We start from the raw sequence: 27,276 nt of genomic DNA on the forward strand, positions 1-27,276 counted from the left end.
ACACTAGTACACAGAAAGTACTTACAACGTTTCTGGGAAACTGCCTGTAAACAAGCTGTGACAATGTCACAGTTCTTCTGGACTTTTTGTACAAGCCTGTCTTTCTGCTTCAGAAGACGGAGCAACTTTGCTGATTGAACAGAAATTCTGTAATTCAGTTCTCGTTTTATAGTTGTTAATTCATCGACATCTGCCAACAAACAGAGAAAACAACTTCAGTACAGGCCAAAACATTCACAAACAGTTTATTGTAGTTGACACGCAAAGGCACTCACCCTAGAGACATTTACAAATACAAGCTTTCTATAAATGACAAGTTCTATTGAATAACTGGGTAATTCCCAGTTATAAACACTTTCAGAATCTCAGCCAAAGTCTTTAATTTTCTTCAAAACTAAAGTACTCCGATTTATTGCGCAGAGTATGAATCTTAACAATTATGCTGTTATAAACTCCTAGGAATGTGACAGATATTGACAGAATATACTGATAATAGCACAACCAGGGGATACATTTTAAATACAGTACCTTCCAGAAGCTGCCCGTGTGTGGACAAAATTTACATTTGTAACAGACAAGGGAACATGTTCAAGAAGCTACCTGCAAAGCTACAAATACAACTCCAGAATAAGCTCTGAGTGGAAATTCTTTCCACTAAGATGCAACTAGATGGCTTTAGTCATGGCCTCAAGTATCTCCACCGGTCAGTTACAGTGCTACCAGACCCCTTCATCAAAATGTCTCAGCTTAGTTCTAATATTCCTCTTGTTCCCCCATGAGGTGAGCTTCAGCACCAGGAAATGGAGTTGTTGGGGAGATGTTTAAGTCCCTTCATTTTTCTGAGTCCTTTACTCTGTTCTCAGAGGCTCCCCCCACCATTGAAATCCTAAGTCTTGCCTATCACATGTTGACCTCTTCAGCTCCTCCCTGTAATAGCCTGGTACAGCTTGTCACCAGCATCTACACAGCTGCCTCCTCCCTGCAGCTAAGTTTTCAAACTATCACTTTCAATGCAACCCCTGTCCCTTGATGCTGGAAAGAAAATCAACCCAAAAAATCCATTCTTCAGTAACCTGATCTAATGAGAAAATATGTACGCATCCAGGAAAAGTGGGATGGTAAACAGATCAGCTCAAGTGGCAAAACTTTTTCAATAATTCTGGAGACCTTAAAGAAAAGGACAAATTACGCTGAAATGACCATCAACCATGGGCTAGTGAAAAGTGTGACTGCAAGGACAGGGGAGCCACTGATAAAACAATACTGTATTTTATAGCCACTACCCTGTTTCAGCATCTGCTGCTCAGACGGAATTCTCAATCATTTGTACCAGGCAAGGTAATTTAAAGCTAGACCTATGGATTTCAAAGCAAAGGAAAAAAAAAGAAAGGTACATTTGTACTAATTTATACAGTCACCACCAGAGCTGTATGGTGAGTTTTACTTTCCCATTCGTGCCAGTTAACTGTGCTTGTAAAAATCACTAACTTGGCAACAAAACCAATGAGTTGAAATACCACAAGATATATTTCTGAACAAGAAAATTTCCTGTTGAGTCTCAGGTTGCCAAAGGACACACAGAAGAACTTGAGCTACATCCTAGTAACATCAGATGGCGTGTTATCTCATTAAGAAGCCAAACACGGAAACTGTTTGTACAGTCCTGAAAAACAGGCATATTTAGTCACCTCTTGGGTTTTTTCGTCATCAAAAGGAAAAGTGATTAAACATCAGGAGACAAGAGGCCTTTGTTCTCTTTTACTCTTCATTGGATCAACTTGGAGTTGCACGTCTGAGTCTTTCACAAGCATGCACTCATGCACTGTTGAGGCTACTTAATTTTCATAAGAATTTTTTTTAAATTTCACTTAGATTCTGATTGACTCCAGCATTTACGTTTTTCATTACACTCCTTTTTTTTTTCAGAAGACATACCGACCTCCAAATAAGCTTTACAGTTGTCCAGTTTAGCTTATGTCCAGTAGAACTAAAAGGCCCTGAGGAAAAGTCTCTCTTATGATACTGTATGTGTAGCATCCCTTCTAGATTCAGAAAATAAGGACTGAATGAGACAGAAAGAGACTGGATATTTATTAATTACTGTAAGTGAGGAAAAGCACCAAACTCGCAGAAACACAAAAGCTTAGGCAGCCTGTCACAGAAACTAGTAGCAGACGACACTAATTCAGGTCCTAGGGCATCTGAAAGAGAAGATGGGAGAACAGCACAGGAGACCCTAGTCTAAAGGAGCTCTCAGCTAACAGCATGTGGGAACCTTCTAGGAGCCAGGGCCATGCAGAAAGCCTGGATAGGATATAACACAGAGACATGTGCGCGCAGGCCCGAAGGGCACCTGCGGGCAGGACTCCCCTGGACGCACAGAGGAAAAGCGAGGCACAGGGGCAGCTCCCGGCCCCGGCGGGGCAGCGGCAGCGGCAGGGGCAGGCAGGCGGAGTGGGCTGTACCTTTCAGCCGCAGGTACTTGACCTGGCTCGGCCGCTGCTGCAGGTCCTGGAGACCACGGGAGCGGGCGCTGCCCGAGGGGGCGGCCGCCTCGCCGGCACTGTACAGCTCGGTGAGCAGCCCGCTCACCAGCGACGAGGTGCGGCTGGACAGGCCGCTGCAGGGACCCGCCTCGTCCTCGTCCTCGTCCTCGTCCTCCTCCTCCTCGGCTAGGCTGTCGGCGCTGCTGCCCGCCCGGCCGCTCGCGCCGGCTTCCACCGCATCCATCTTCCGCGCCGCCGCCACCGAGTTCCGGGCTCAGCCCGTTCTACCGTCACACGCCAGGGTGGGGTGGACAGGGGAAAGGGAAGCGGGCGGGAGAGTCCAGACAGGAAGGCCGCGCCCGGCTCCGCTCCCTCCCCGCCACCGTGGCTGCACCTGCCGAGGGGCGGGGAGGGTGGAGAACTCGCTCCGTCTCGGGGCGGTGACAGCGGGCGCGGTACCCCTGCACTATGAGGCTGCCGCGGAGGTCACCAGGGTCCTGCTAACCGCCCCGTTCCTGCTCCCCCATTGGAGAAGCGGCCTGGTTTTGCCAGCAGTTCAGTACCTGTGCTGTGACTGGTCCCCATGACACCGCCTGCAACCCGGAGCGCATGGCGGGGTCCGCACGGCCGCCAGAGCCGGGCGCGCCTGGGCTCTGGCTGCGGCACCGATAGCGGTGCAGGGAGGCCTGGCCACACGCGTAACAACCGCCACTAGTTCAGGTCAGGAATCGACAGAATCACAGACTGTGTACGGTTGAGTGTCCAACCTCCCTGCTCAGGCAGGCTCATCCCAGACCACATTGCACGGGACTGCGTCCAGACAGTTCCTGAATATCTCCAGTGAGAGAAACTCCACAACCTCTCTGGGCAACCTGTTCCAGTGCACAGTCACCAGTACAGTAAAAAAGTTCTTCCTCATGTTCAGGTGGAACTTCCTGTGCGTCAGTCTCTGCCCGTTGTCTCTTGCCCTATTGCTTAGAAGAAATAACCATTCTTCCACTAGGAAGAGCGGGCTCCATGCGTTCAGCACGACCCCCGTGGATGTTTATGCACCCCTCCATAGCGGAGCGCGGCGGTCACGCTTGGGAAGCGCCTCCGCTCGCACCGCAGGGCGGAGCCTGGGGCGGGGCCACGTGATCGCTCCCCCGCGCTCCTGGGTCATATGCCGGGGGCGGGCCGGACCCTCCCGCTGCTGCTCTGGCTCTGCAGCCGCTCTGCGCCTGTGGTGGCCCTGACCCGCCCGGCCCCGCCATGTCCTCCGCCGTGCTGCTGCGGGTGCTGCCCCTGGCCGCGATGCTGCTCCTCAGCCCGGCGCGGGCAGTCCGGCAGGCGCGAAGGCCCAACGTGGTGCTTATCCTCACCGATGACCAGGATGTCTGCCTGGGCGGCATGGTAACCCTGCGGCGCGGGGTGCGGGGCCGGCTATAGCGTGGCGAGGTCCTGTACCTGGCAGTGAGCTCGGCAGGCGCGGTGTGAGACGAAGGTGTCTCTGGCCGTGGGGATCGGCGCGCTGGGCCCAGCTGGGCACACTGCGGCCTCAGGCCAGGCAGTCCCGGGAAAGGAGCATCACGGTGGGGCTCCGTGGGATGAGGGGGGGGACGAGCCGCTCTGCGGAGCCACCGAGCTCGGCTGGGCCGGGGCTGGGGCCTCTCTAGAGCAGCCTCTGCCGCTGCAGATACCACTGGAAATTCCTCACACTTGTGCTCGCTTGGGCTAGCTTGTGCAATCGCTGTGGCCACGCCAGGCCCTAGCGAGCAGGAAAGGGCACTCTTAGTGTCTTGCTGCCGTGGTGCCTAAAAGCAGTGGTGTTGGGCCTTTTTCTAGGCAGCCTGTTTCAAGTCCCTGGCTTTACCTGGCATCTTCGCATTTTTAGCTGATGCCTTTTTGGTGCTTTCCTTTCAGACCCCCCTAAAGAAGACTAAAACTCTTATTGCCCAGATGGGAATCACCTTTGTCAATGCAGTAAGTGTTTGCATTAATGCTCTGAACTTCTGAAGTGTGTACATTAACGTATTTTATATCTTAGGTCATCTGAGGTCTCAAAATATGGTATCAGTTTCATGAAACCTGTAGATATGAATGGGGGTTTTTAAAATTCAATTGCTACCTACATCCAGGTCTCAAAATGAATATAACTTAAAGTCATGTTTAAAATCTGTAAAGTTTCACTTTCTGAAAACTCACTTCTTGTGCTCACTTCCTTAGTCTGTAAATTAAAGCTGCGTAGTCTGAATATTCGTATTACAAACTGAGAAGCATTAGAAGAAGCTGCTCAAAACTTTAATCAGGTTCATGTACAGTGAAAAGTCACTTCACTCTTTTCATATTCTAGTGTATCTCCATGGCTAAAATAATGGAGTGAGTCAATGATCAGACAGTATTTTAGTGGGTTCTTGCCCTGTCTAAAAGCTATGTCCAGTCTGGTGGTGAGAAGTTGAAGGGCATGTGCTGCAGAGATCTGGAACTGGCTTCACGTGCAGTTTTTTGCTAGTGAAAATACTTGGGATATAATTTTGGGTGTCTAGAAAGAAGTAGGTTTTACTGTTGGTGAACGTATTAACCTATTAGCTGATATTTGAAAACTATAAATTTTGACATAAAATTGTTTTACTATCCTAGTCTTAAATCTCCTCATTCTGTTTTTCCAGTATGTCCCCAGTGCACTTTGCTGTCCCAGTCGAGCTAGCATTTTAACAGGAAAATATCCACATAATCATCACGTTGTCAATAACACTCTGGAGGGGAACTGTAGCAGCAAGTTATGGCAGAAGATTCAAGAACCATACACATTCCCAGCGCTGCTCAAAGCGATATGTGGTTATCAAACATTCTTTGCTGGAAAATATTTAAATGAGGTATTTGGTGTCCTTTATTTAGTTTTTTGAGAGTTTTTTGTGGTTTGTTTTAAGAGTTAAGTGTCCACTGAGGCACATTCATTGGGAGAACAGATATTTTCAGAGCTCTTTTACAGCAGTTACTCAACACTTTATTATTGACTCACTTGTAGGTGTGTACTTTAGGTTTTTTGTCTTTTTAAGTAGGTTATAGTTTTTAGTAGTTCATAGTAAGATTTAAAATTCAGCATGAAAGCTGTAAGGCTGGATGTTCCTCTTGTGTGATGGAATTGGATTAAGAGCTAGATGAGCTACAGGGTTCTTAACAGCAGGTTTGCTTTGCATCTCATGGTGAAAAACATTGGTGGTATAGTAAAACAATGGAACGTGAATTTTCATAGCCAGTCACAGATTTGTCTGCTTATGTTCCTGAGGTAGCAAGGGGAAGGGAAACTTAGCTGGCTTCCTCTGAGCATCCCTTGACTCAGCAGAGTCTCTCATGCCTGCAGTTAGGTGAGCCATGTAGATGGGAGAGGGCTGCCCTGAGAAAACCCATTGTGTTGCTCTAAGGCATCCTGTTTTGAGTTTGGCACTGACTCAGCAGCTACTTTCCCTATTTTGCTGTCTTAAAGGCTAGTTGTTGTAGATTATTTGGCAGTGAGGTGGCAAGAGGCTAACATTATTTGAAGTTACTGTCCCTGTTGGGGGAAGATGAAGGAAGCTGTTGGTCTGTGTGGAATTCTCTTTAATATCTTGTGAGCTGTTTTCACGAAGCCTGCAAGTGTCTTGTCACATGTATGTTTGATCACTGCTTATTATTTGATGATGTACACTATGCAGAATGGAGCAGGGAATAATATTTAAATTTTACTGATGACTGCTAAGCTTTCAGTTACTATCTAGTTATTGAACCCTGATTCCTTTAACAGGCCCTACATGTGTTTTTATATGTGTGTATATATGTGGTTCTTCCCCTTCTGAAATTGAATTTGGGTTAACATGGTTTCTGAGTAGTTTTGAATAAAGCACATGAATATGAAGCATAATGTCTAGCTTTGATTCATTATAATTGAAACTGTGAGTCATGATCTCTCTTTTTTTAGTATGGAGCAGAGGATGCAGGGGGAGTAGGTCATGTCCCTCCTGGATGGAGTTTTTGGTATGCTTTGGTATGTGACTTTTCTTTTTAACAACTTAATTTTGGTTGCTTTATAGTCCAACTTATGTTCTAACTTTGCTGGTCACAAAAGAGCAGGAAAAGAACATGAATGATTTAATGCAAATTTTTTCTCCTTTTTCCTCAGTTGTATATCAGATCTATGCCTTTTACAGAGGTACTCCTACTGAGTGCCCAGAGGAAAAAAAAACAATTTGTAAAGCCAAAGCAGTGGGAGATAGCACTAAAACCAGTTTTGTTGATGGAGACCACTTCTGAGAATTTTTGCAGTATCCTTATGGCAAATGCTCATAACCTATTTAACAAATACTTACGGGGAATTAATTTGGATTATTTCAGGTAATCAGTGTACCTGTTGCTTTGCATAAGAATCTGTGCCACTTTTCTTTTTCACAGGAGAAAAATTCAAAATACTACAACTATACTCTCTCAGTAAATGGCAAAGCACGAAGGCATGGCGAGAACTACAGTGTAGATTATCTGACAGATGTACTGGTAAGAAATTTTGCAGTATGTGGTACAGAAGCTGCTTATGACCAGACAATGCCTCACGCTGGGGACTTGGGAAAGGGTGCGATTGTTAGGCTGTATTAGTTCACAAATGGACAACTGTACTGTTGTGAGGGTGGGTGGGCATTTATCAGCAAAGGAAGACTCTGAGTATATTTAGAAATAACAGGTTTATGTTTGAGCTGTTGGAGAGGAAAGGGAGTCCATCTGGCCGTTTGCTAGCCAGTAGTCTCTCTGAGGAGTTAATACTTACTGCTGTGCTGCAAGAGGAATAGGTAGGCAGAGATTTAAATTACTGTATACAATGATATGTTTCATTATAATATGCAACTTCTGTAACAGATTAACGGGGCCAGGATTTCAGTAGGAAGCATGTAAAAATAAACTTCACACCATGTTTTGTTTCTTAGGTATTACGATGCGTTAGTCCACACAATCCACACACTTCATCAGTCTGATAACTTGTAAATATTAAAGCCTAATCAGTCCCTCATAGTATATGAGGGCAATGCATAGCTGATTAGGGGCGGTTTTAGCCTCTATCCACATAAAATAGAGAGGTAACAAAGACGTCAGATATTTTATGGAAGGATAGAAGGGTTACTTTAGCTTTCTTAAGGCCCTGTTTGGCAAGTAGCAGAGGCTGTGGGTGAGGGGGAATATCCACATCTGCCAAGCTGGAGACATAATTTGATGTGCTGTAACAGTGTATAGGCTGGTACTGTGTTAGAGTGTATAGGTTAGCACTCACAAAAAATTCTTCTCTAGAAATGTCTCCTTGTGTGGTCTTGTAGTGTTTCATTGAGACCCTGAGGAGTTTGATTCCACTGGGTGCTTGAGCAGAGATAGTTGCTCACTAGCAGCAGCACTGATTGATGTTTCTTAGGGTACTGAACAGCTGTCTGATTAAATTTCGATTTACATCGTCTAAAGCTAGATTGGAATTGATAAACCAGAAGTGAGACTATCATATTTCTGGCATTGTACTGAGCTTTTTGATCCTTCAGCAGCTCGTAAGCATTTTGTCCAACAGGTCATTCTTGTATAAACCTCTTATATTGTGGTATGTTGCCTATGGATACAGCAGTGTATCACGATTTTCAGTGTGTTGCATTCTGCTTTCTTCCTGTAGTTACCAAACATGTATTCAGCATTTCAGCGACAGTGTTTAATTCACTTGCTGGGCAGTGCACAGGAATAAATTGTTTATGCAAAGTTCCTGTGTTGCTTGATGTGATCCTCAAGCTTTCTGTTCTGAGGGTGCCTGGTTACTTGAGTCTGGTATTAAGCATCCAAACACCTGAATCTTTTTACTGCACTTCTCACGTGTTGCAGTTTAAGCTCCTAATGAAATCAAAGCTACCACTATGAGTTTCTGAAGGGTTCTTATCCTTCCTTGACTCTGCTGTCATATAACTGTAGTTGAGCCCTGACTGCTTAGATGCTAAAATTTAGAAGGAAGGAAGGGGGAATTCCTGCTATATTGTTTTTTCTTTCTAGAGAAAGGATATCCAAAATGGGGTATACTAATCAGGCAGGAAAAAAATGTTGCAAGATTTGAGTACTGAAGAACTCATCTACAAGTAATACCTTTGAAGCTTTAATTTTAAAGACTGACCTAGGGGAAGTGAAAGTGGAACTCACAATTTCTTCTAACTTGCTACTTGAAATTGTGTATAGGCTAAAATGAAAATGAAAGTGCAGTGGTGTTCGTGCATTTTGACATTGTTCTTCACCAGACCTGTCTTCACCCCTTGCAGTCTTGCAGCTTGCTGTAGAATGAGCATAGGCTATAAACAGTGGAGCTGAATTAATTTTTTTTCAGAACTATTGCTATTTCTGAAGAAAGTTGAAGCACTTAAACTGGGGTCTGTCAGATGGGAGATGACATCTTAAAGTCTCAGACTTGGACTATGTTGAAGAAAGCTCTGATTTTACTTGATTAAACCAGAGTATAGGTGGATTTTGTTGTACTTGGAACAGGCACAAACTTCTGATGAGCTTTCCAGGTCTAACTAATGCAAGGGTCTGAAGTAGAAAGTTGTTTGAAGATGTGAGAAAATTACTTGTTTAAAATGAGCACTTGGGATTATTTTTATCATGAGCTGCTGTTCTAGACATTTGTAGATGAGCAAGCAGTAAGTTTTTGAAATGGTTTAAATGTTTGCAGTATTACCAAGCTCTAAATTGCGAATGTCTAGTTTGGATTTGTCAAATAGTTGCTGTTTTCCTTTGAACCATGATTTTTCTTCAACAACACTGTTCACAGGCCAACATGTCATTGGATTTCTTGGAGTACAAATCTAATTTTGAACCCTTCTTTATGATGATTGCAACCCCAGCACCGCACTCCCCTTGGACACCTGCTCCACAGTATACAAAGAGCTTTCAGAATGTCAGTGCACCAAGAAACAGCAATTTTAATATTCATGGCAAGGTAAGCTAACTAACAAGAACCTGTGTAGGTTATTCTAGTTTGTGAGAGCAGAAGGCAGTGGGCCCTGACTTGCATGTTAGATTAGAATAGGCGACTACTATGACTACTGGTTGTTTAATCGTGTTGAATTGGTGTGTGTTGGGGTCAGATAAGTTTATTGTGACTTTGAGATATTTACATGCTATTGTCTTGTAAAGAAAAACAACATAGTGGTAAAAGTGATATGGTAGTACAATGGAATTATGATTGGTAAAGATAAACAGTGAATTCTGTGTCCCATTTCTAGACTCTTATGAAGCTTTTAAAGATTTCTTGTGACTGCTCTCAGTATATTCAGGGGAACGCATAAGTAATGTGCTGCTCAAAGGCTTGGGTGAAGAATAGCAAGAGCCCTGTCTTCCTTCATGTATCTGCTCGTGGATGGGGGCAGTCCATTCCTTGAGCTCATTGCAAAGCTTCCCCAAGGTGAAAGCATGTCAGGCTAATCAGAGGACTCTGGAATCCTGAACCATAGGGCCAAGGGTTACTAAGTACTTTGAGAACTTGCCTTTCGTTTGCTAAAATAACCTAATGTTACAAATTCAGACATTCTTGTGACAAGGTAGTACCTTCCACTGCCAGCAGATATGGTCTAGCTCAGACTAATCTGCTGCAATTTAGTCTGTTGTAAGTGAACTTCACAAGCAGTTAGTTTGGTGAAAACTTGCACAAGTTTTGTATTTTTGATTCGAGTAATTTAAAATATAGAACCCATTTCTGTTCAGTGTTCAATTATTTCACTTCAAGATTTGCTTCTAATCTTAAGACTAAGATAAAATTGCCTAAATGCCTATCAGGAGCCCAGTAATACCTCGGGTCACTCTGACTCCTGTAGTAAGAAATGAAACTTGGTTTTAGCTGAGGACTGTTTATAGCTTGCAAAATGACCATGCGCTCATCAGTGATAGAAAAACGTGAATGAAAGGACAGAAAAGGAGTGCAGGCAGTAACAAATACTTTAGCCCAGTCTTCTTAAGTTTCAGACTAGGGAGTGGGAATCAGACTGAGGTTTTTTTTCTTCCATAAAGGGATTCCAGATTTTGTCTTAAGACTCCATTCCTGTAATAGAGTGCTTTAAAAATAGTGATTTAGAAGTAACTTGACCAGTGAAGTCAGCAGGTAGCAAAATATACAATGTGGAGTTCCCTTATGGGGTAGAAAATCTCTGCATATTTCTGTATAACGCATAACAAAATGCTGGACTTCACGTTTGGCAGTTAGTATCTGTGGATACAGCAGTTTTACTAGAGGAACAGAGTTAGCATCACCTTCCATCCTAGACACGGCCAATGTGCATTTCTGCAGCTGGCAGTGTTGTGGTCTTGGAGCCTCAGTGTTTTCTAGAGCTTCGCTGTTCTCTAGGGCAAGCATGATTCCTGCAATAGCAGTTAACGTGCTAAATTGGCCAAGACCCTCACTGCAGTTGTAATGCTTGCTTGACAGTCTTGGATTGTATTTGATTAGGAGTCTTGACTCCTAAATAAATGTTGCCTCACTTCCTTATACTGGATGTGGGCAAGAGCTACTAAGAGGAACCATTTAGGCAGAATCTCTGCATGAAAAATAGGAATTAAGCTCTTGTATATGTCACTGGTCAGAGTCTGAGTTTAGCTTCTGCTTTGGATCCTCAGCTATGAATTGTATGAAATGATGAGCAGCTGTCTGGATTCCCAAGCAGAATTATTCATAGTCCAGATGAATTTTATCTAAGCTGTTCTAAAAGATAAGTTGAGTAAGATATGTGTTGGGTGCCCTTGCATGCCTTGTTTTTCCTGCTTAGTTGTGTTCTGATTCTACTGGCAATACAGTGGATATTGTCTTGATCTCCCAAAATTTCTCCAAGAATGGAGCTTAGGGGGGCAGCAGGATTGGTGGACTGCTTTGTATATAAGTGCTGAAAGAGACATGACAGGGAAGCAGATTTGAGAACTCTGAGTCAGTGTGAAGTTTATTGAAATCCACCAAGGTGTTTGAGTCCTGTGTGAAATTTTTGAAACTTCAGAGAAAGGTAAGAAGAATAAAATACTCAAAGAGGAGGATTCTGCTGCACTAGGTTGGTTACCTGCTTGAGTTGCCCAGCATGGTTGTGCCTTATGAAGCTCTTCTCCTAACCACAGCCCTTGTGAAAGGTGGCTGGTGCACAGGTGATGTTGCCAGCTCCTTTATTCTCTGAAGAGCTGCTGAGCTGAGGATAGAATTTGTGCTGTATTTCTTTTTTCCCCTCTCTCAGCTGAGATTGACTATGTCTCTCCAGAGAATTGTTTTACAACTACTCTAAAGAAACAGCTGAATGCAACTGAATTAAAGTAAGCTGGACATAGTATTAAATTTCCATGCCAAAAATCTTTCCTTTAGTACTCAAGAGCAGAGATTAGGGGAACTGTAAGTGCAGGAGATATGAGTCACTTTGTTGTGAGTCCCTAAAGCCTGAGCTCTTCAGTCATTTGCTTGTGACAGGTGGGAAATTGCATAACGAGGGGCTGTACACAGAGGAGTGACCAGCTAAATACAGTCTCATGCTGAGAGTGATGAATGGGTCATCTCTGACCTACTAAATGAAAAAGTATAAAACTGCACTGGCATGACTGTATTCTTTGTTCTGATCCCCACTAATACTAACCTTCCGATTGTTCACAACAGACCTTCTCATGTATTTGTACAGCAGGTGACCCAGCTCAGACTGATCATTCAATGTGGAGTGTAACTTTTTATATTAATTACATCATCTCCATTACTTTGGGGGTGTAGGTGAGGAAAGAAAAGGGCTGTTTATGAGTTGGGGATACATCTAGAAGAATCCATAATGATGCAGCTGAAGAAATGCTCTTGTTTTGGAGTCAAAATCTAAATAAAATGGTAATGTTCTGTTCCATTCAGTAGTCACCAGCCCCGATTCCTTAGACTGCCAGGAATCTGATAGTGGTTCTGGTACAGATATCTGAACTCGCTTGTTTATAATTTAAGTAATTCTAATTGCTTTGGGTGCAGGAGCTTTTGCCCACCTTGCTTCCTGTTGGGATGCTCGCCAGTATTAATCCCAAAAGTCCCTCGCTTTTGACAACCAAGTTCAATCTTACAATGATGCTCAGTGCTTCACATTGTTTTCCTCAGATCTGTCTGCTATCATACTTTTACCTCTGAGAGAGCCTTCCCTAGATCCTTTGACAATTTTCTTCCCTGAACTTATTTGAACAGATCCACTTCTGCTGTCTTCTCATCAAGGGCTGAGCATAATGGAGCTGTAATGTATCCTACTCTTGAAACTTAGATTTTGCATGACCCAACAGGGAAAACCGAAGTCAGGTCAGTTTGATAGCATTGCCTGACTTTTTCACAGGAATCATTTTTGTAATTGCTCTAAGAAAGGCTTAAAACCTGATACTTCTCTCATGCACTAATCTTTTTTGTTATTTTTTTCTTTAGAACAAGCACTGGTTAATTCGACAAGCAAAGACTCCAATGAGCAACTCTTCAATACAGTTTCTTGATGATGCTTATAGAAAGCGGTAAGAATTTTTTGTTGCTTAAGGTTTCTAATCAGAATTTGTAAGGTATGGATTTTTTAAAAAAAGCTGCAGTAAGTCTGACAATTGATGTCAGAGATTGTCATTACCTCTAGTAGTTCTCTAGCACCTGTCTCAGAAGACCTCCTGACTTTGTTTATATTTTGCAAGTAAACTTTGGCTTCAGAAATATCATATTCACAAATGCTGCCATTATTTGTCACAAAAATTACCAATTGCACTTGGTCTTGTTATTATTTTTCTTTCAGTGCACAACAGGTTTTTGTTAAAAAAAGAAAGGGCTTATCTTCTACTTCACTTAATTCCAGTTTCTTACATGATATACATCAAATGTAGTTGATCTGTCTGCCAGCTAATCTGATTTATTAATCTTGTCTCTCAGTCTGTATATGGGGAGATGCTAGATTTCTTTTTATAAAGAGGATGTGGGGAATAATGTGCAGACATTGTTCCCTTTTTTAATGGAGAGCAAAGGTATTTGTTTACAGTATAGATGTGTTGTCTTAAAAAGTTTTGAAACAAACATTACTTTAAGTGTTGATCTTCATTTTGAGCGGTTACCAGGCATTATCTTGTCACTTTGGAGATGGAAACCCAAGATTTTTTAGACTTTTGCTCTATAAAACATTAAGGTAAAATTATGCATCAAAATTTTAAGCCAAGAGACAGCAGAATCCAAGAACTGATAACTGTAGTTAATTCAGCATGATACTAGTCTATAGAAGGTGGTGGAAACAGTCACTTTTCGAAACAGTAAACCCCATGACAAAGAAAAGAACTTGTAGCTGTTGAAGGCTTTAGATACATGAAATAATGGACTCTGACATTATATGAATAATACAAAACAGCTGGTACACTTTTCAAGCAGAAAGGATCCCATAAAGACAACTAAATTCATGGTTGTTTTGCATTTTAATATTAAACTACATATAAAGAACTAATAACAAGTGACCTTGCAGGAGATAACTGACTCTGTCACCACGACACTTCAAGGTTGATCTTCACTGTGTCCAGATAAGAAGTAATTAGCATTTTGATGTCATTCACAGGCACTACAGAAATGAACAAGAACTGAGGATAAACAGTCTATTTCTATCTTTAATTGCAGCCTTAAAAAAAGCAGTGTAGTAGTCTATGATGTTTGTTTTTAGAATTTGTAAGCAAAATAATTCATTTACAGTGCATATACTGCTAACTGGAAGCAGGATATAAATGCCCTGCTTGTAGTCAGGCTCATTCCAAATTTTTCACTCTCGAATATGAAGTACTTTGTTTCTGTATAGGTGGCAAACTCTGCTGTCGGTAGATGACCTGATAGAGAAACTAGTGAAGAAATTGGAAGTGAATGGAGAGTTAGACAACACGTACATCTTTTACACATCAGACAATGGCTTCCACACTGGTAAAATTTTCACTGCTTACTGTTTATTTGTACAAGATCCAGGAATTGTATAACCTTTCACCCTTGTGACCACTTCAGAAAATGAGAACAGCAACTGTGGAAAACTATAGATATGGGAAGTACTGATTTGAATTGCAAAACAATCTGGAGTTGCAGTGTGGGATGTTTGGGATTTTATTGGTTTTTTTTTTTGTTTGGTTGTGGTTTTCAGCATTAATTTCTACCAATATATCCTGGTATGCATAAAATTAGTACAGAAATAAAGGAAGGATCTCTCTGTTCCATAAGAAGAGTTGGTATAAGAGGGTTACCAAGTAAAAATCTGTCAAAGGCCTGTCTATATCATGTTGTGCAACTAAAAGTGCAGTATCTAAGCTGTTTGTAAGATACAGCTTATACTTTGAAGTTATCTCTTCTCCAATTTGTTAATATAGTCCTATTTAAGATCCTTTCTTCTTTAAGAATAGACTGGTGGCAATTATGTGCCCATAGTAGAGGGGGTGGAACTAGATTATCTTTGTAAGGTCCCTTCCAACCCACTCTATGGTAACACAAGACTGGTAATGTAAACAAGAAGCCATTTAACTTTTTCCATCTTCTCTTGCTTAGGCCAGTTTTCTTTGCCAATAGACAAACGGCAGCTCTATGAGTTTGATATCAAAGTTCCACTGCTAGTTCGAGGACCAGGGATAAAACCAAGTCAGACAAACAAGGTGAGAAAGAAGTGAAATCCCAGTACAGATTTCTTTTTAATATTGTTTCACAGTTACCACTTTTCTAGCTATTAATCTGTTGCCCTGCATATATATGTATCCATTAAATGAAATATACAGAGTGGTAGAAAGTGCAAAGACCTCATAAAAAAAGCTGTCTGTTCCTGCTTGAATCACATTAAACCATTGCCGGCCACAAAAGCAAATTAATTTTGAACTGACTTTCTAAATTCCCTACCATTGCTTTTCAATGTTACAAGGGTCCATTAGCCCATAAAGATGAAATTAGGTAGTGTTTAGATGTGCTTACAAATAGGAGTATTTAAAATAGGTTCTGAACTTCTGAAGTTAAGATCTTCTCATCCTGCAGATGCTTGTTGCAAATATTGATTTGGGTCCCACTATTCTGGATATTGCGGGATATGACTTGAATAAGACCCAGATGGATGGGATGTCACTGTTGCCACTGTTGGTAAGTAGGGACAGGGATAGTAACCAATGATTCTTGCAGGGGTAATTCTTCAAAGTCAATACTATTTCCTTTGATAGATTAGGTTGACTCATAACCCATATTTTTCTTTTGATGCTATTTTCACTTGAGATATTCATAGCTGAGTGAAAAAAGTAGGTATGTTTAAATGTGGCTGTGTTTTCATAAGCACTACAACTTCATCATCATGTTATAATAGAAAGTTGTGTTTGGATAATTCTCACATTTGTAATAATTCCTGTTTTGAAGCCTGTATTTTGTTTCCTCCTAGCATTCTTCTTCCCCTTTTCTTTAGCATTTCTCAGCATAGGAATAGGAGAAAAGCAGACTATTCTTATTAAATCTTTTGCTTGACTCCATTTTCAGTAGTACTAATGTTTCCTGCCAAACTCAAGAAGAAGGCATGTGGTCTTATAAAGTAAACTTGACCTTTCTAATAGGTGAGCAGAAGCCTATTTAAATAAAGCTGCTTGCAGGTGATCTGTTTAGTTTTAATTAAATTCAGTCTATAAATTGAAGGCAGCTTACTTAAAAAGTAAGCTTGGAAGGATCATCCAGACTTTAAATGGTGCTTTGCTCTTAAAACCTTGTATCCAAACTTTAAGCTGTTCTTTAGACAGAAGAAGGTAGAAGGCACCTATTTTAAACTCTGGAGTCAAAATTGAAACTTACTGTTTTGCTGCATATGCCTGTGGTGGTGCTGTATATTAACTGTAAACTTCCATCTTCCTCTGTCTCTTAAAATGCAGCTACAAATAGACCAGCTTAAAATCTAGTTGTTTCTTAAACCTGTTTCTTTTTTTGCTTGGTTGGTTTTTGCCAAGGTATCTTTTTCCATCTGTTGTGGTAATGTGATACAAACCAAAGGGAAACAGCCTTGTTACAGGAGTCTTGTATGTAGGATGGTAGTATCTGGACATGTGGCTCCTACTTGGTATTACTGCATGATCCTTTATGAATTGAAGATAGTATTTTGAGGGCTCACAGGAAGGTGTACTAATATTTTTGGCGTTTAATCCTTGTCTTCCATTTACACAAGACCTTCTAAACTAAAGCTAATTACTTAAGACTGATACTGCCTAGTAAGCAGTGCAGTAGATACTAAGTTGTGTTAACCTCTTGTAGAGAGGAGACAAAAATGTCACATGGAGATCAGACTTCTTGGTGGAGTATCAAGGGGAAGGATACAACGGCAGTGATCCTACCTGTCCTGGCCTAGGACCTGGAGTCACAGTAAGTAAGACATAATCTGTTAATATTCAGGAAATAGCTGCTGAATTAGACCTGTTTGCTGTGTGGGCTAACCTGGTTCTGTATGTAAGCTCCCAGTGTGTTGGTAAGTAGCTCCATACGTCATGTGCAGCATTTGATAATTGGAAGGAGATGTCCAGCCATGTGGAACTGACATGTCCATATGACCAGAGAGACCACAAAAACCCTTTCAGTGCGAATCTATGGAGCCTCAGGGCTGGAGTCTGATGCAGGAAGGTGTGGGCTTAAGCCAAGTGTGTGGCAGTGACATAATGTTCTTTCTAAACTTTCAGTAACCTTATTGCACAGTTCTTGTCTGTGATTATTAAGTCACTAGCTACTCTCTAAAACGAAGCAGCTTTGCTTTACTGAAGTAAAGCATCCCATTGGTGCTGTCTTTAGTAGCGTTGTGCTGTTCTCTTCTGTCTACGTACATTTGCTTCCCAGATAAAATGCACTTAATGGTGAGCTTAATAACAACACCGAGTTTGTGTTTAAAAGTCCCAGTGATAATTTGCATGTGTTAAATTAAAATCTGGGTGTTCGTCTGTTAGCTGCAGTTAGCATGAGCTGGTACAGACTCTAGGAGAAGTTCATCTTCTGCCCTGAAGTTTTTGTTTGCTGCTTGCTTCACAGCACTGCTTTCCAGACTGTGTCTGTGAAGATTCTTATAACAACACATATGCTTGTGTAAGGACACTGTCAGCTTCCTGGGATCTGCAGTACTGTGAATTTGATGACCGGGAGGTAAGTCTGTCTGACTAGCAGATGTCAGCTGTGCACAACCTGTGTCTGTTTGCACTTGTATCAGCTCTCAAGATTTCCATGAAGTACTCTGAAAAGCAGACTGGCATTGCTTGCAGGATAAACAGTGGAATACTTATCACCTGTTGAGAATGTTTGACCAAATCTCTAGCGGGGTTCTGGGAAGAAGGGGAAAAAAAAGGATGTAGGAGGGGAGTGAAGCCCAAACTGTGATTATTACTTTCTGGTATCACCTAACAGCTTCACAGGGAGCTTGCTGGATTGTTTTCAGTTCTCTTACCCTTATTCCATGTGGCAGTCTCTTTTGAACAATAAGTATTTTCTGGTAACATAAGCAAAGCAGAGGTAGTGTTCAACTCTTATATTTGGGAAAACTTGAAATTCCAGGTTAATAATGTCTCATCTATTATTTGCTTGTTTGTCTGGCAAAAATAGAAGTTACAACTGTGAGAAAGGTCTCTGACCTTACCTTGAGTTATTTGGGGATAAGCAGCATAAGGTCCCCCTTCAGAGGCTGCTCAGGTCTCACTAGGGGAGCACATGCTGTACATACAAAAGGTGGTGTGTCATGGAGCTGATCTTTAGTTTTGCTTGTTTGCACACAGCTGCTCTAACAAGTATTGGGGTTTGAGGCAGTTGGGTCGCAGATCTAACAAACTGTGCTGTCAGCAGCTGTGCAGGCACTCCATGAACAGCAGGTATGCCCAGTAACATGCACCACACAACATGTTGTATGGTAGTCTACAATGAGCAACTTAAGCCAGGGGAGGAAGTCCCACAAGATGTTTTTGCAGTTAGTGTGAAAAGCTGTACAGGAAACCAAAATAGCATTAGCAGACCCTGCACTTCAGTTTTCCCCTTTCTGACAAGTTATGATCAAGTTAAACAAGTCTTGTGGATTTCTTTGTAAAAGTAAACTCCAAAGTTGATTCAGTAATACTTTTCATGTCACTTTGGGATTTTTCTGCTAAGCAAGTATGTCTGTGGCATGTTTGGATCACTTTGCTTACCTGAGCTAGCTAAAATAAAATCAACAGTATGGGGAAAGTGCAACAATGTGGCTTCTATAACCTTGTAGTGAACCTTGTAAGAAAAAGGCCAAAGTCTGTCCAGATATGTCTTTATCAAAGTTAGACACAACCCAGCCAGTTTTTTATCAGTATCATCTGCAGTCAGGCCTCCTACTCTAACAAAGACAAAACAACAGCTGAATTCTTGAGATACTGTTGACCAGTATTTGTTCCACAGAAGTGTCTAGAGATTTAATGTACCAAAAATCAAATCTGTCCTAAAATCCTCCAGACAAACCTCAAAGTATATGCACACAGAATTAGTTTTTTCTGTTTAAGGCTATAGCATAGTTGTATTCAGCATATTTTGTACATGAAGAAGTCAAGACACCTGTCTGGGTCTGACAACTCTAAGTATCTGATGAGTATAGAATATTGATGTGATGGTCATGAAATTGTTATTTTGAGATCCATTAGTGAAAAGACTGCCAGCTTAGGCAAGGCCTCTTACTGTCATCTTACAGTCAAGACAAGTGTTGGAAAAGAATCTGCAGTGGCAGGTGAGTACTTTAGGTGGAAGTAAAAGCTTTTCCAGCAAAATTGTGCTACTGCAAAACTTTGCTTTGCTTGCACACTGTCCTGTCTTTGACCATGTAGCTGCATGGCTGAACACAGTGTATGTGTGGGGCTGCTGCAGTAGAGTTCAAAATAATATCTGAGACTATGTACTGCCATAAAGCATTCAGGACTTAATAAAGTGCAGGAACTTTCTTCTACAGGTGTTTGTGGAAGTGTATAACTTGACTGCAGATCCACACCAGATCAATAACATTGCTAAAACAATTGATCAAGAAATTCTAGAGAAGATGAACTATCGACTAATGATGCTACAGTCCTGCTCAGGAGCAACGTGCCGTACACCAGGTGTCTTCGATCCTGGGTAAACACTGATCCACTTCATTATTGTAACACTTAAATATAACTATGTATTTTTTAAATTCAGCTTTTATAGAGGGTACTTGTGATGGAATATGTTATTGTCATACATGTTTTCTTGATGCTTCTGTTTTTTTAATGGTTAATCTATATTTTAACTTACCATATATAAACTTGATGATATGAATACTAGTGTTTCTGTGTTGTCAGACATTGTTGACTTAGCACAGCTGTACGCTTCAGCTGTTCTGAGTAGTCAAGAGACTGACCTCAGGTTTGCCTGCAAACCGGGAAAAGCTCTGCTGGTTTCTATAGGCAGGCGTTTTCTAAGTACTAGCTCTGATGTTCCTGGAGAAGCTGTTTGTGAGAACATTTCCTGCAGGACCTGAGCTGTCTGTATTCACTGTTGGAAGTAAATAGCACTTTGTGCCTCAAAACTCAGTCACTAATCATAGCAAAGATTTTTTTAAGCAGTATTTAAAATGTCCTTACAGTGTCCTTAAGGTGCTACATAAATTTGTCATTTGGGACAGCAAAGCTTTCTGTTAGAATGTAGCTCCTGAATGCTTGATGTTATAGATGCCCTTATGCTGCCTGTACATTGTAGCTAGGATTTATTTCTTTGGAGACTCAGCTTTTTGGTTGCGTGTTGTTATAGTTTATCTGTTGTAATAGAAATTGTCACTGCTGTGTACTGCTGAGAAAGCAGTTTCTCACATAGTCTTGTATCAGAGATCTTGTAGCACATAGCTCTCTCTAGAAGTGCTGGTCACTCCCAAGCCAAGCAGCTCACACTGACTCTGTTCTTCTCTCCAGCTACAGGTTTGACCCACGGCTCATGTTCAACAATCACAGTGTACGGGCTCGGAGGTTTTCTGCACATTTCTTGTAAGACCCTTAAGAGCCTCTTTCTCTTAAGTGGGTTCCTACTGACCAGTTTCTCCAGTGACTGCAGCAGGTCTGTCTCTGTTAACTTTGGCTGATTACAGCTGGAAGACTTTTAATGGGCTTTTCAAACCCTGTTTGGAAGGAAACCTCTTGTCTTTAGCTGGTTGCCTTGTGCAATATATATATATTTTACAGCTGAACTCTGAGTTGTTAGACACAGCTAATCTGTCTTGCTCAGATCGTTGATTACCACCTTTGTCTTTCAAGTACCTTTTCATATCGCAGGCACAGAGGTGAACCTATGCCTATGAATCTGAACAGTTTATTTTGTTCTAAAAAAATAAATGTGTATTTGGTTCAGGTTAGATAGGCAGGCGCTATTGCACAGTAATGCTCACCCATATTCATTGTCACAGACCTTCTTAAAAGCTATGCTTGATTATAGGTTTCCTGTATTGAGCTCCAGGCTGTTGAGGCCAATAGCGAACTAGCCCAAAAGAGAGTAGGAGGGCATTAGTCAAAAGTGTAGAATCTGACTAGCAAGTGTCTTGTGCAGAATTAAAATCTTCTAAACAGCCTCTTTCAATGAGACCACTTTGTGAGACCAATGAATTTTGTAGGACAGCTTTGGTAGCTTGCAACAAGAATGTAACTTCTGCCTCCTGGTTTGAAATGCTGGGCTGGGTTACTATGTACTACTGAAAAACTTCTTAGGGTTTTAGACTGACTTCCTTGTGAGTTAAGAGACTGTTGAGACTAACAAGTATTTAAGTAAGTGTGCCTGTGCTTTGAGCTAACTCTTAAGTCTGTTTTCAATACACAAACAGAAGTAATACTAAAATAAAAAAAATCAACAGCCAGGGCACCACAGTAGAGGTCATCTGTCTCTAACCTCCAAATGTCTTGAATTGTCTAACTTTTCTTATGTTGATTAGATTCTTGAAGGTAAATTATTTTGAAAGCAAACTAGGTAAAAATAAATCATGGAATCATTGCTCACTAGACATTAGACTAAGAGCTATTTTAGGCAGTTTAAATGCTTCATAGTGTTGCTCTTTGGTTGAGACCCAACTACTTGGAACCTGCAAAAAGTGGCCTTCACACCAAAGGACCGCGTGTCAGCAGTCACTTGGTTTCCCTCCAAAAGGGTGATGTCTTTTCAACCTTCTGATTAGGCTTATCTGAAATGCAGCCATCATGGGCACCCAACTTTGAGTATCTTTCTAAATCTTGAAAAACACACAAACTTGCATTATCATGTAACTTCTATATGGATTCACTGGCAAAACACCACCTGGAAACACTGAATTATGCATCTTCTGCAAGACAAGTTTCGTGTTGCTTGTGGGCAAATCAACTTTGTTTTCTGGCATGACAATCAATCCCTTGTCAAACAAACTGTAGCAAAACTATTTAGTGTTCAGTTATTTCACATCTCTTACCCTAGTAGAGAGCATGATTATTTCAACTAATCATTAAGTAGTCAATGAAGTATGACTCAAAACTGTGAAGGTGCATACCCCAGAGTGCAGATTCACCAACTGGATACAAGCAATGTTACAGCAAAAGATGCTGAGCATTCTTGGCTTTTAATTCTGTGGCACAGAAGTTGTCCTTCATGTAGCTTAGAGATGCAAACTTCTGTGGTGGTCTACAGGTTAGATTTTTATAGAACTTTTGTTTCAAATCTCTCAGAAGTGACCAATTATTGGGAAGAAAAAAAATAGCTTGAAAGGTAACTTTTCAGCTGAGGCATCTGTATAAATGCAGAGAGTTTTGGATATTCAGACTCTTTACATGCTTTCAAAAACTCAGGACTTTTTTTTTTCCTCAACTGTTACAGTAGCTTTATCCTACTTTTCTTTCTCAAGCTTTAGTATTGGCTGTGAGTGTCCTTTATACACTGTTTTGTCTCTAGAAACCAAACCAAAGTTGTCCTCATGCTCTCAACACTGAGCTCATGTAGGTAGTGTTTTGGTTGCAGAATTCTAGCAATTTAGACCTGTTTTTTGTTTAAACTTCATTTTGGTAGCTGTGTAGAAGCTAGTGGGAAATACATTAACTGCTGCACATTAAACTCTTATCAGTCTTATCAAATCTAGGTCATACATCAAGTTTCTGCTTAAGTTTCAGTGCAAGTACTGTGTATTCTGTTGCTCCTTATTAGAAAAAAACCACTTCTGTACCTGTAACAGAATTTATCTCTAATACAATCTCTTCTTAAAGTGATTTTAAGCCCTAACAAGGACACTTTCTTCCGAATCACTTATTTTTTGCCTGATTAGTAATATGAAAGTTGACAGAACTGGTGTAGATTATTCAGTATGAGTGACCAGATGTTTTACCCAAATTTATACTCTTGCTGTCTGCACATACCTGTAAAGCATTTTTACAAGGCTCAGTAATTTAACACACTCACTGTCAGAGAACCACACTACACCTGAAATCTGGCATAGGTACTAAATGTTCTATTAAATTGAAATTCAGAATTAATCAGTCCTTACTTAGTAGATTTGCTCCCACTTTTGATAAAGACTTAAGAATTACTAAGCATGTAGTTGAAGGAAGAACAGGAACCAAGAGCTGCTTGCCTTCCATTACTTTTAATGCAGTTTATCACTTTTGTTTGTTGCCATAAAGCAATTTATTCTGAGTATTTTTACAGCCTCAAATAAACAGTGTTAATTCTTATTCTTGATAATAAAAAAAAACACTATGAAGGATTTTACCAGATCTAATTCCCAACTACGTTATTTTAAAACTAAATGTTCTTTCTGGATATTCCCTTTCATGTGTTACTTGACCACAGCTGCGTCTATACCTTGTTATGGAAGGCATTCATGTTAAATGTACAGAGCTTTATTTAAAGGGCCTTACTGGTACAGAGTTGAGTTTAGATAAAATGTGATCATGTTTTTTACTTTTTAAAAATCATTATTATCAAAAGCAGAGTTGTGATTTTTTTTTTTTTTTAATGGTCTGATCTAGTAAAGTAGCTATTATACAGGGCGAAATACAATTAATAACTTCATTATGTTACCCTAACACAAAACAACATTCATTATCATCACTTCAGCATGAGTGAATACAGCCAGCACCTGCTTGCCCAGCATGGGCCCAGAAAACTGGGCTTCTTCATTTTGGGAAATGAAGGGGCCCAGAAAACTGGGCTTCTTCATTTTGGGAAATGAAGCTGTAGCAGGTACATGTATGTGGAAACACACACCCAAAACAGATATAGTACCTTTTCAATCAAGTTAAATTTGAGACTGATTCATCAAGCTAAGTACAGTATTTGAATGTAATGAAACAGCTGTCATTTATTGTGATTCAATTAAAATGATTTTTTTTTGTATGTCTCTCTGTATGTGAGCATACTTTGTAGCATGTTGTGAGTGTATTTCTGCTGTTCTGAACATCTGCTTAGAAAGTGCCCTTCCAGAGGACCCTGATCACTGCTGCACTTTTGAAGAAAGGAAAAATAAACTGCCTATCAAACTTCCTATCTTTGGTACTGAGCTTGAGTTAAACCTTCCTACAGACATAAGCTGTGTCATGTGTCTAATAGCTGAATTCCTATTTTATAAGCCTTTAAAAGCCTCTGCTTTACTGCCCTCCTACCTAACAAGGGCTACTTCATATGGCCACAGGAAATCTTATTAGTGTCTAGCAGGATCCCACCTGACTACTTTGCACCAGGAAGAAACCTTGAGGTGAGGGAACAAATTAAAATGCAACCTGTACTTTTGCATGCATTTCCTTGGAACCTGGTGTAGCTGAATAGATGGAAAACAGAAAGCACAGTGGAGAAACTGCTGTTCATAATTAGGACCAATATGTTCTGCCCCAGGAAAGAGGAAGAATGAAATCCCACGAGGCTTTTTCCAAAATGGGAACTGTGACCAACAATAAGATACATGCTACTTATGCACCTCAATCCCTGTTACAGAGCTGAATTTCTTAGATGATTCTGTTTAAAAATAGTACATAAATTTCCTGAACTATAGAAGACTGTGACTTGTTACACCTCTAACCTATTAATAGCTTTCACAAGCTATTAAAACATATATTTCTGCATTTTATTTATATTTCTGCTTAACCATGTGGTATCAGTTTAACTTCTTCAGCAAGGAGGTAGCAGTATTCCATTAAGTAGACAAAATTTTTAATGACTGCCTGCAACATTGCTTTCTTTTGATGTTCCAGCTTACGAAAACTATAAAGTTTACTGTAGCACCACAAGAAAGGACAGCTCTATTACTTAGCTAGATCTTCCCATCACTGACAGCCCAAGTGACACTACCATCAGAGTATTGGAAGCTTGCCACATCTCTTTGTCATTAATTTCTAAGAACAAGCCATTTAAGTGAAGAAAACTGCTGTTACAAGGCTAAAGGAATCACCTGTTTTAGAAAAAGAAATACACAACCTTAATACTTCATTCAAGGGATGGGGCAGAGGCATTCCATGATTAGAAAGAAAGGGCAGTGCTAAGATACTGCTTTCCAGATTCTGCTCGTCAGATTCAGCTGTCAATATTTTGATAATACCCACCAGACTGTGTTTAAAGCTGTGGTCCAGTAAGTGCTTACAGATCTCAATCTGCTTTCTCAAGGTGTTGAAGTTGTTTGAACTTATTCCACCCATTTTCTAAAAGCAGGAACAAAAGGGACTTGATAGAATGCAACTGAATCCCCCGCTTCCTCATTTTTCCTGCACAAGTTCTAGTGAAAAGCCAAGTTCCATGACTCTTGCTTGGCAAGAATGACTTTGTAGATTCCTCTGGGTTGGCAGCAAAGGCATCAAGTATGAGACTAAAGATTCATGGGGATATTCTCATGCTGTTGATAAAAATCAGTGAAAGCATAGCAGAGCTCACATGATCCATCTTTGTCCTGTGGCTTCTGCCATGTTATCAGCTAAAAAGGGGCAGTAGATGAAAGGAAAACATTACAATGCCTGATCCAAAGCAAGAACATAACCCTTCTCCTACAACGTGAAAATCCTAAGCAAAAAAGAAAAAAAAAAAGTTCATTGTGGTTTTGTTTGAGCTGTGATGTTTTAAAATAATACCAAAACCATGTAAGTCTTACACTACAGGACTAACCATGCTTTTTGCCAGATACCTGCTTAGTGGTCTTTCTCCTCTGCTTTTGAAGTGTTCAAATTAACAAGGCAAAAACCTCACAAAAGTATTTCAAGTATTTTGAAATTGTATAGTAACTTCAAAAGCTTCCCTGCAAAGTATTAAGGAAAACACACCAGCAGCAATTAAGCCCCATCTTTAGAAAACACTGTGCTCCTGCCTTTGAGCTGCTCCAGGCTCTGAAGCAGCACTATGCATATGACCAACCCTAGACCTACTGTTCAACAAAACACTTGTAGTGTAAAGTCTGTTAACTTCCTGGAAAGGTTCCTCTGATACATCTTTCACTTACATAGAGCAGATAAAAATACAGAAGTATCTAACATCTGCTAGCTCATGTCTATAGAAAAATGTTAGGAGCAAAGAGGGCAGATTTTGAAAGTATCAGCTGACAAGTCTAGATTAAAAGAACTATGATTACTGGCATAGAGAAGGCACCTGTTTATCTGAAGGGAGAGCTTCAGAGCCAATGCTCCAATACAACTTTGATGAACTTCACTGTCATAAAATATACTGGCATTCTAATTCCTCCCAAGATACTGAAAACAGCTGAAATTTCTGATCACATTCCAGATTCTCTATTTAAAGAGAGAAATCTTAGACTTGTAATGCTATTTTCTCTCATGCAATGTGCGAGGCCACAATGCTATATTTAGGCTTACAGAGTTAGTGAAGGGATTTTTGCACTCTACTTCTCTCATGGGTATTCGTGGTAAAGTGAAGGCAAAACAGAACTACCTTATCTGTAATATCCTGTCTTATTCATACAGAAAATGCACTCAAGAAAGACAGAACCAAGTTAGTACTTTATACAGCATCATAAAAAGTTAGATTTGGCAATTGCAGGATTAATCCTTGGATTTAAAAAAAAAAACTCTTCAAAACTCCGGTTGTGAACACTGCCCTTTCCAAAAGTTGTGGAGGGAGAGGTAGACAACAAAAAGTGCAATAAAAAGACAACTTTTAGAAACCTTTGAGGAAAGTAGAAAGGAAAGAGCTTGAGAAGCCATTTTCTAGTACTGGCTGCCGCAGTGCAGGGTGTGAGGCTGGGTCCCTTTCAGGCCTACACTGCTACAACTGAAAACACTTCTAATTTCAGCTTGCACAAGGGCAAACAAGAACACTCCAGAATTACCTCTCACCTGGCTAGCACGTAACACAAGAAGGTGCTTTTCAGACAAACATGTCCTGGCCTTTGCAGTATTTCCTTGAAAAATATCACAAAATGAGTTCCAGTTGCCAGGCTCAGTGTCTGAAGTGCTTGGCTCAAACTGCTCTGAACTGGGTGTTGCCTACTTCTCCATGCTGCAGTAGGCAGTAATCTCTTTCACCCACTCACACATTAAGAGGAAAATAGTTCCTCCAGAATAGGTAAGTACTCAGTTCACAGCACTAAACCTGTGTTCTAAACAGTAGATCATAGTGTCTCCCCTCTTATCTGGCTTGAATTTCCACCACAGTCCCTGCTTCTTGACCGAGAGCAGATGTAGCTGATGCGTAGCTTTACCCATTTGGAAGTCATCCACTTGCCTTCATCATCAAGAGACTCTGAAAATTTCAGTTGTCCTGTAAGGATCATCTGCAGCTTTTTATTCACTTGATCCAACTAAGGCACGAGATGAACAGCACCAGATTAATTACAAAGTAGATGTAAGAAACAAGACAACA

General features: G+C 40.8%; 2 protein-coding genes across 2 annotated transcripts in view; one reads left to right on the plus strand and one right to left on the minus strand.

The window, feature by feature from the left end:
• Nucleotides 1–2,750, minus strand: part of TBC1D30 (TBC1 domain family member 30) — a 55,838-nt gene extending 53,088 nt beyond the window's left edge. Inside the window, exons 1-2 of the mRNA XM_088165646.1 lie at nucleotides 2,466–2,750; nucleotides 26–190 (exon numbers count right to left, since the gene is read on the minus strand). Coding sequence (XP_088021772.1) covers nucleotides 26–190; nucleotides 2,466–2,730 — 430 coding nt within the window. The 5' untranslated portion in view covers nucleotides 2,731–2,750. The remainder of the gene's footprint in view (nucleotides 1–25; nucleotides 191–2,465) is intronic.
• Nucleotides 2,751–3,593: 843 nt separating this feature from the next.
• GNS (glucosamine (N-acetyl)-6-sulfatase) lies at nucleotides 3,594–23,967 on the plus strand. The gene is made up of 14 exons (XM_014888574.2): nucleotides 3,594–3,878; nucleotides 4,389–4,448; nucleotides 5,135–5,341; nucleotides 6,424–6,489; nucleotides 6,894–6,992; nucleotides 9,277–9,444; nucleotides 12,907–12,989; nucleotides 14,291–14,409; nucleotides 15,019–15,122; nucleotides 15,493–15,594; nucleotides 16,738–16,845; nucleotides 17,500–17,610; nucleotides 19,418–19,578; nucleotides 20,391–23,967. The coding sequence occupies exons 1-14, from the start codon at nucleotides 3,738–3,740 to the stop codon at nucleotides 20,464–20,466; spliced, it is 1,605 nt and encodes a 534-aa protein (XP_014744060.2). The 5' UTR covers nucleotides 3,594–3,737; the 3' UTR covers nucleotides 20,467–23,967.
• Nucleotides 23,968–27,276: the final 3,309 nt, after the last annotated feature.

This window comes from Sturnus vulgaris, chromosome 5 (assembly GCF_052056855.1).
Source record: "Sturnus vulgaris isolate bStuVul1 chromosome 5, bStuVul1.hap1, whole genome shotgun sequence".
Classification (NCBI taxonomy): domain Eukaryota; kingdom Metazoa; phylum Chordata; class Aves; order Passeriformes; family Sturnidae; genus Sturnus; species Sturnus vulgaris.

Coding starts and splice junctions, on each gene's coding strand:
- GNS (XM_014888574.2), top strand. CDS start 3,738: ATGTCCTCCGCCGTGCTGCTGCGGGTGCTGCCCCTGGCCGCGATGCTG. Junction 3,879..4,388: donor ATGTCTGCCTGGGCGGCATG/GTAACCCTGCGG, acceptor CTTTCCTTTCAG/ACCCCCCTAAAGAAGACTAA. Junction 5,342..6,423: donor CTGGAAAATATTTAAATGAG/GTATTTGGTGTC, acceptor CTCTTTTTTTAG/TATGGAGCAGAGGATGCAGG.